Source organism: Pteropus vampyrus, unplaced genomic scaffold, assembly GCF_000151845.1.
Source record: "Pteropus vampyrus isolate Shadow unplaced genomic scaffold, Pvam_2.0 Scaffold317, whole genome shotgun sequence".
Classification (NCBI taxonomy): Eukaryota; Metazoa; Chordata; class Mammalia; order Chiroptera; family Pteropodidae; genus Pteropus; species Pteropus vampyrus.
In genome coordinates, this window is record NW_011889098.1 from 175,528 (window position 1) to 184,762 (window position 9,235).

The following is a 9,235-nucleotide window of genomic DNA, read 5'->3' on the forward strand; positions in this document are numbered from 1 at the left end:
ACATCCAGCTTTTAGGATGCAGGTTGTGTGTGATCCGATGGAGATTTAAAAATTCAAGCTGCCTGAGATGCTTGGAGTTGGTAGCAGAACCAGATCCAGAAAAATAGTTTAGTTCTACTTCTAGGTCAACATTAAGATGATGCACAGGACCTAGGTTTTTGACTTTCTGTGCATCGTTGGGTGCGGCCTGGCGGTCACAATATCGAGGGAAGAAGCCTGTGAGAGAAGGCACAGCAACCACTTCCGACGACAGCACAGAGGGGCCACTGCCAGAGAATGAAAACCAGCTTCAGGGAAAGTTGCCAACTGCAGAAACAGCACTGGAAAAATATCAGCCCCGGGCTGAGGGAGACCACTGTGAAGTTAAATACCCCCAGCAGGGTAAGATGATGCCGCCTGGGGGCCCACCGGTCCCCCCGAGAAGCGTACTGGTGTCCGTTGACCTAGCGACAGATGATGGGAATGTATTCTGGGAAATAAGTAGAGGTCGCTGAAAAAATTCAGGACGTTTATGAAAGTGCTGTTTAAAAAAGTAACAAAAATCAGGAGCAATGAATGAATGATCGATAATAGGGGATCGATTGATAATATTATAGTTCGTATTATACGATTGTATTACACAATACAATGATTTGTAGAAAATTTAATTAATGATATTCATATAAGTATGTAACATTTATATGTAATTACAATATAGAAGTGTATAAACAAATGTACCTTCAGAAGCGGGTTACAAGCACTATGTAGAGTCTAGGGAGGACTCTATGTGAAAGAAACTGTCATGTATGGATGGCAGTGATTTTAGCTTTCTTTCTTTCTTTCTTTTTTGCCTATACATAGTTTCTCAAACATCCACAATGAACACGTATTACTTGTGCAATAAAGAAAAGAAAAAATACAAACTATGGCGTATGTCTTTTCACGAGCAGCTGCTTTATGTCCCTCAAGCCTCCCTGTCCGCTGTGTTGGCACAGCACCCGGGGCACGGCTGTCCGCCTTGGAGTAGAGCTTGGTCAGCCCTGCCCATTGGCACCGTAGGCAGTGCTGATAATTCAAGCTGTGGCTAGATCTGAAGTGTGTTCTTTTTTTCCTGGCCAGTGCAGGGCGAACTAAAGCTACCATCTCTTGGGAGGCTGTCCTCCAGACAGTTACTCACCCCTTTGCAGATAGTCGTTTTCATACAAATAATCTTGCTCTTTCGAAGCTACTTCCTCCTGCAGGTTCTCTCTGCTCTCCGGATAATCGTTTTCATACCAATAATCGTGCTCATTCGAACCTACTTCCTCCTGCAGGTTCTCTCTGCTCTCCGGATAATCGTTTTCATACCAATAATCTTGCCCATTCGAACCTACTTCCTTCTGCAAGTTCTCTCTCCACTTCAGATACTGGTTTTTATACAGATAGTCGCGTGCGTACAGATAGCCCTCTGCTGTGAGAAACTGTGCCTCCTGCAGATACTCATCTTCCTCCGGATAGTTTTCCACGTACCCGTTCTCCCCCAGAAACTCGTCTTCTTTAGAAAATGAAGGTTCCTCCTTCGGACTCTCCTTTTCTTCCTCAGCATCCTCTTCCTCTGAGGAGAAGGTCTGGGTGGATTGCTGGGAGGTGGTGGGGGAGTGAAGAGGCGATGGACCCACTGGTGACTGGCTGTTTTCAGCAGACATGTTGGGGACGCGTTAAGTAGATGCCAGCAGGTGAAGTCACTTCATTATCCTGGGGATCAAGAAAGGAGTAAAAGCCCATGAGTCAGTCCTTGCCTATTGCACATTGATTTAAATCCATTTTTCGTTCCCTCATTTCATGTAATAGTCTTTGGACAACCCTTTGAGTCCGCCGATCAGTACAGGGTGGCCCACGAAAAGGCACGAAAGCGGGGAACAGGAGCGTCACCCTCAAGGCGCGAGCGGAGAGACCGCGCGCCCGAAGGCCGCGCCTTCGAAATTCCCACCGATAGGAGGTTAAGCGAGGAGGGCTGGAAAGTCAGGGTGTGACCAGGGTTTAGCGGTAGGATCACTAGAGAAGACTTCCATTCATTCATCAAGAAATATTTATTGCTACGATAAATAAACAAGACGGAGACTGTCTTCCGGAAGCTTGAAATCTGGGGAGAAAAACCGTCCTGCAAACAGATTTGTATAAAAGCAGCGACACGCACCGTGGAAGGGGTGCGGACAGGGGCGGTGTGGCCGTGGTGGCCGGGCCCTCCGCTCAGTGAAGGCCCCTGGCGGTGGAGGTCGGCGAGGCGCATGATCAAGGCCGCCACGCACACGGCCGGGCACACGCCACCTCTGCTGGAAGCACAGTCCACTCGCCAAATGCTTCCGGACGTTTCGACTGCCCAGCTCCAACACCCGGGCTGCGGGAAGTCTCCCACGCGCCAGGCTGTGCTCCCTCTGTACCTTGTATGTTTTCATTACGGGAACTATTTTGCTATGTTTAACAGTTGGTTTGCCTTTCTGTCTTTCCCATGGACTGCGAATCTCTCGAGAGCAGGAAGGAGTGATTCTTGTTTAAAAGCAGATTCTGGATCCTTCCACTCGTCTCCATGGCCCCCGTATCCGCGGCAAACCGTGTCATCTCTGCAGTCTGGATGACCGCACGTGCGCTTAACTGGCCTTCCTGTCACCTCTGCCGCTGCCCTGCCTTTCCATGCAGAACCGCCACGTCAACACCATTCCGTGACCTCCAGGGCCCGCGAGGTCCGGTGCCTGTCAGCCTCTCTGACTTCCTCACCGTCCCGTCCCGAGTCTCCGACCTCGTCATTCTCTCCTATACCGTCCTGGAGCACTTACCGCTGTTTCTAATTCTGTTTCTGTTTCTGTGTTTGCGTGTTCAATCTTTTCCGCTAGACTGTACGTGTCTCAGTGACGGTGACCTTATGCGACCTGTTCCCCACTCTGCCTCCCAGGGTTGGCTCGGTGCCTGATGCACAGTAGATGTCCAATACGTATATGATCGGTGACGGATGAAGGGCCGAAAGTAAATGACTCTAGAGCAGTGCATCCCAAAGTTTTAAAAATGGTAACGTTTACTCTTCACACTGGGATGAGTTGGAGAGGCTTTTCCAGATCTCTGATTGGGACGCTCTGTTCTAGGAACCCAGCCAGATGAGATGGCTGGGGTCACTTTCTAGCACATGTGCGACCTGGTGCCCACGAAGAGAGGAGTGAACTGCTGGCTTCTCGTCACCTGCAGGGCTGCTAGAGCTCATGGGTGACCGGGCTTCAGGAGGATTAGCCTGGGGCAGTGTGGCGAGCGCAGACGTGCGCTGCCCGGAGCTCTTCTCCAAGAAGGACTTGCTACCGAGTTGTAGGGAGTGTGGTCGACAGACAGCCACGAGCCACCGGCTCCTTCAGGACCTGCCTCGGCTGCAGAGAGCCACTTTCCCGAAGCCACTCCCTTCGCGGGGCAGGCTGCATCTGGTGACCCAGCAAGGCGGGCATGCGAAAGTCCAGCTGACCGCAGGCAGGACACCTCTGAGAGGTGGCATTCACCCCAGAGCTCAGCGCCAGGCTAGCCACGCTGGCCAAGCTGGGTCCACAGCACTGTCCCCTCCGTGGGTCCTGTGTCTCTGCTCCTCCTTTGTTGGGTGTTAGTCTCTACTGAACGCTGCGCATCTCAACATCGTGGCTGTTTGCACCTTACAGTCTTTTTTTCAGAGAGCCCGCCCTGTGACGGACAGTTTCGCAGAAGGTCAATCTGTGGAAGCACGGACTGGACGGCAAGTTTGGGGAAAGAGGAGAAGAGCCTCACGGGGAGTTTGAGACTTTAGAAGGTTGGGGGAGGGGTGGAGTGGGCACGTGAGGAGTCAGGGAAAGTGACCTGGCAAAGAGATGACGACGCAGTGAAAGGACAGGCCGGGTCCGGGCGTAGAGCTCCGCGTCCTGGCATGAAGCGCCTCGTGCTGGGCCGTGACTGGGGAAGCGGAGTGAGCGCAGTGGCTCTGGAGCAAGGGGCTCTTCCGGCCATTGCCCGGGTCCTTAGGGGACAGCAGGGGCTGGGAGCGGGGCCAGCAGCCGGCTCTGTTCTTTACAGCTGTGACTTTACAGCTCCGCGGTGTACGTGCGTCTTTTCTGTAGGCCGGCTCGGACGGTCTCGGGGGCGAGGGGAGGTGAGGTGTAAATCCTGCACAAGACGAGGGCAGAGGGCAGCACCTGAGCACCCAAGGGTGAGCTGTGGGAAGCTTCGGGGCCATGTCCACGTCTGCAGGAGCCTCTCCTGTTTTAAAGGAGTCCCGCCAACCTTATGTTGACGTAAAACCCGAACACACCACCTGCTCTAGCTGCCCACTAAGCAGGAAGGGGCTGGGGTGTGGGAGCGACCTACCCCAGAGGCGCCAGCCACCTCGTGGAAGGTGTGCCCACACTTCAGAGACCCACCGCCTTTCATATGTTTCAGCGGCTTAAGATAAAAGATCAAAATCAGCCAGCCCCCTGGACAGCCCAGGGTGGTTTATCAGCGGCATGCTGTCACTCAGGGCCAAGGGGCTTTGCTTCCATTTTCCCGTTGGACCTTCTAAAACGGCTCCAGGCAGCTGAGTTCTTGTTTCAAAAATTAGAAAAGAAATAGCACTATAGGCCCTAGAAATCTGTAAGAAAAGCCAGTCGGGCAGAAATAACTAGTAATGGCAAGGGGTTACCCACCGTCCGAGGCAAACATCCCGGTGTTGACCGGTGATGCAGATCTCGACTCATTTGGACTCTGACTTCTGACAGACTGCAGGTTAATTTTTGCCGTCACAACAGGAAACATCCACTTTATAATAACTGACGATAACCAGCTGATTATAGCTCGTTCATCTCTAGCTTAACAAAGCGGCTGCTTCAATCAAAGCAGCTGGCAGACATTTTATTCAGCATTAATAGTGTTTTTCTTTTTTTAATTAGAGTAAATATTTAGAAATGGCAGAATTCACAAAACATCGAGGGTCTGGCTTCTATGGAAATGGGCGACTCCGGTGTGGTGAGCTGAGGCCACCCTCCCGAGAGCCGAGGCCACCCTCCCGAGCAGGACAGCACCTGTCCCCACCTCCTGCTCGCTGGTCACCACACATCGCAGGGGTCTTATGGCCCAGCCGCAGCGCTGTCTCTATCAAAAGCAGGAAAGGAAAAGGCCGTCTGATCTTTCTCACGCTTTGCCTGCTCTGCATTGGCTTTGTCTTCCCAGACTGTCACAGAGGCGAGGACTTTGCTCTGCTGTTTGGTGGCCACAGTTTGCACAATTCGTCCCTGAATGCCCGCACCCAGCGGGTGTTTGGCACTTCAAGGCGTTCGGCAACAATGAATTACAGTGAAGCGTTAAAGACGTGCCATGCGCTCTGCCGAGTGCATTTACCATCGTGCGCACACGCTTCTTCAGTGACCAGGCCAGGGGTAGACTTTACATCACAGCTCACACTGCCACAGCCTTGCAGGTCTGTCTCCTCACCCCAGGCATGGGGCGCCCTGAGACTGACTTCCTCACGGTGAGGTTTGGATCCCATTTGTCTTTCTGAGGGGTTGAGGCCAGGATTTCTGAAATGTTTACTTGAAGTTAATGAGGAAGACAGAAGTCACTCATTCAAACAGACAAGCGAAACAGAACACTCCCTCCGTGAATGCTGGTTTAATGACCAGACGGAGCAGAGGGACGATGACCACAACCTGTTTCCAGGTAAAGGACCTAAGACAGGCTCCCAGCTTCGGCAAAGCGATGTGCGGTTGGGTGGGGTCATAGCCCTGAGGGCTGGAAGCCGGGCTGCTCCGTTAGGATGAGCCGGTTTGCCATGTACAACTTGTGTGGCCCCAGGAGGTGGCCTTGGGCAGAGAGAGGGGATGGAAAGACACACGAGGGCGTGATGTGGTGGCCCCGTCCGTCCCTGCCCCGCCCCCCACGCAGTCCTCTGCCCTTGGGACCCTTGGAACCGGCATGGTTCGCCAAGCAGCCCGCGGACCTCCTTTGACTCGGGGTGTCAGCGCAAAGGGCGGTTCTTGGTCATCGTGGTCCTCGCCTTTACAGTCTCAAAAGAAGGGGTGGCCGAGGCTCCTGCCTGACACGGAGGGCAGAGGCGGGGCCTGTGCCCGCGACCCCGAGTGCCCTCTGGTTGCTGGGCAGGGCCGCTGACCTCCCCTCACCCAGGGTCCTGCACACTCTGTTGACAGCTCCCAGCCCCGCCCCCTCCCCTGCACCCCAGCAGGGGGCGCAGCCTTGTGGACCAGCCGAGTCCCCTGTCAATAACTCCACAGGACCCATCTCGACAGATGATCAGCAGGAGAAAAAGGACCCGGAGAGCTGAAGCAGGAATGAGAACCGGCCGCCGAAGGAGGCGGAATGGGGCGGCCGTCAGGGTCGCGGGGGGCCAGGCGTCCTGGGGTTAAGCCCCAGCCCGGCCGCCCGTGAGCTGTATGATTTTGGGCGAGTTTCTCAGCTCTTCTGTGGCTTAACCTCCTAATCTGGAAAGCGGGGAGAACAGCCCTGTGCGGACTCGCGAGGCGCCCGCTGAGCAGCGCCAGGCCCGGCCGTGCGCGCCAGTGCCGCTGCTGTTCTGTGCTGACCCCAAACCAGCACCGGGCGAGTGTGCGTGTGCGTGTGCGTGTGCGTGTGCACGTGTGTGGTGGGGATAGGCGAGTGTGCATGCGTCCTTCTGGGGCCTTCATCAGTCCACAGCAAGGGGAGAGCCGCTTCCCACGGGCCTGGCCCCCGCCTGGCCTGCCGCCTAGCGGGGAGTCTGGACTCATCGTCGTCTGTCCTCTGCTCCGGGTCCTGGTGGCTGGCCCCAGGGGAGGCGACAGCCCACGGCGGTGCTGGGGTGGGCGCCCTTAGTCTCGGAGGCCCCCTGGGGAAGGCTGCCCGGCCCAGGTTTTGCTTGCCGGGACCGAGTCCCTGCTTCGTCGTGGGTCGGTCTGATTTCTGACTCGGCCCTGATTCCAGGGAGGACCTCACTGCCCCTTACGGCCTCCGTGCTCCCACAGCGGGCTCAGCCATCACCCCGTCCTGCCTGGGCCGCTGCGCTCAGCACCGAGCAGGCCTCCGCTGCCACGGCAGCTTTTGAAGCGTGAGTCCCATCCCCTTGCTTCCCCACACCGCACCCTTGAAGCCTCCTGTCCTGCAGATCAGAAGCCAGAGCCTGCCCAGGGCCTGCAGGCCCCTCCGGACCGGCCCTCAGCCCCTGTCCCACCTCCTGCTCCGTCCCTCCCTCCCTCGCTCCTCCTCAGTGCGGTTCCCAACGTGCCAGGCCCTGTCCCGCCTGAGGCCTTTGCTCTACCTGTCCCCTGGGTCTGCTCCCCAGGTACCTGGCTGGCTCGCTCCCCCACCACCATCCCACCACCTTGCCCGTGGGGCCGGCCACCTGCTCAAGCACAGCATTCCGATCCCCGCCCCCCACAGCCTGCTCTCCTTGCCCCTTTGGTCTGGAGCACTTGTCACCTTGTAACATTCATTGTGTGACTGTCAGTCTCCCCTCACCAGGGGGTCCCCGACCTTTGTTTTATTTTCTGATTTTCCCAGATGCTTAGGCTGTGCCTGGCACGTGGCAGGTGTTACTAACTGCCGAGTGACTGTGGGGATCACGAGCCGCCCTCCCGTGTTCCCTTCGGCCGCTCAGGGCACAGACGTGGTTTCTAGACCCCTCTTCCCCGCCACGGGTGACCCTGGATGGGCCGCAGTGTGCCAAGGGCTCTCGAATACACGTGGCCTGACACAGAACCCACAGCCCAAGTACTTACGACGTCAGGGAGTGAACTGAGACCAAGCCGGGAGGTTTTCCAGCAGTAGTGGCTGAAAGAAAAAAAACGTTTCCTGGTTAGCGCTTAGTTACCCAGAAAACGAGCCAGAGAACATCTCACTCCCCTGGAACTCTAAATAACGGCTGTTTCCCCTATGCCCACCTTGAATAGAGTTTACTTTTGGAGGCCGTGTTTATTTTTAACTTTTCTTGGTCCATCAAGCTCTCCTCGAACGTCCACCACGGAAATGGACCCTAAGCACCTCCCTTGCCGTCCCCACCCCCGTCCCCAGGTGGTCTGACCAGCCACGCGCCAAGGCTCCCTGGGCACCACCGTGAGGCTTGCCCGTCACCATCCAGCGTCCGGAAAGTTCTTCATCCAGATCTTCAAATGCCCGCTGTTCCTCCTCAAGGTTCAGCTCCAACGTCACCCACCCAGCAAACTGATCTGAAATCACCTCTGCTCCCCTTCCCCGCCCCCGTCACCCCAGATCACGCTGTATCTTATCGCGTTGCTTTATATTCTTCAAGATGCCTGGCATATAGTAGGAGTTCCATTAATAATTGTTGTTGCAATGAGTCAATAAGTGATTATCCCATATGGTTGCATATTTGGATCATTTGCTGATGGCTCCTAACGGAGGAGATCCAGAAGTATGTTGGGAAGGGCAAGCTGGTAATTTCATTCGAGATAAGTGCGTATGTATGTACACACGCACGCACGCACGCACACACACGCACGCATGCGCGCGCGCATACACACACACATACACACACACGCGTGTACATTTATATACAATCAATGTTTTACAAACTAGATAACATAATCAAGGTTTCCTATACTCTTTGGGAAGAGACAATATAGAGACGTATTAAACTTCATTTTTCTAGAAACACTGACGTTTTATCCAAAGCGATGCTGTCGAGTCGGATAGTTAATGAAGCAGCTTGATCATTTGTTATTCTTTCTAGCAGGCAACTCCTCCTACCCCTTCCTTTTATTTCCTTTTCTTTAATTAGGAAAATTGAGATAAATATCCCTAAAGGAACTTTGCTAGAACCACAGCATTAAACCAAGTGGGAACGCCGTAGTCCAGCCCGAGCTTGCTGAGGAGTTTTCTTGGGCGCCGCTGAATCTAGGAAGGGCGCACAGGAGGCGGCGCGGGGGTCCCGTGGGGAATTAATTGTTCGATGCCTCAGGCAAACAGCAGCGGGGATTAAACAGAGCTTTCTAATAAGATTAATTCTGAAATATTCTGAGAGGTTTGGTAATCCCCAAAGATACAAGGCATTTGTATCTGTATAAGATTTAAAGGAGCTTTCGCACGAAGCGATTTTATTTTTCAACATCAAAGAGAGATGCTTCGTGGGGGGGAGGAGATGCTTGAAGGAGGCTCACCGCAACCAACCCAGGACCGCAAGAACTTCTTTACGTAAAAGACGGTTTGCTCAGCCAGGAATTTTATCTGTCGTCTTCATGACCTTGGTCATGCAGGTCACTGTCCTTTGGATCATAGGATTATGGAGGGAGGG

The 9,235-nt window shown here is 54.4% G+C and overlaps 1 protein-coding gene across 1 annotated transcript in view; it reads right to left on the minus strand.

Moving 5' to 3' along the window:
• Positions 1-1,664, minus strand: part of ERICH6B (glutamate rich 6B) — a 36,805-nt gene extending 35,141 nt beyond the window's left edge. Inside the window, exon 1 of the mRNA XM_011377593.1 lies at positions 1,157-1,664. Within this exon, the coding sequence (XP_011375895.1) occupies positions 1,157-1,664 (508 nt within the window). The remainder of the gene's footprint in view (positions 1-1,156) is intronic.
• Between the last annotated feature and the right edge of the window lie 7,571 nt (positions 1,665-9,235).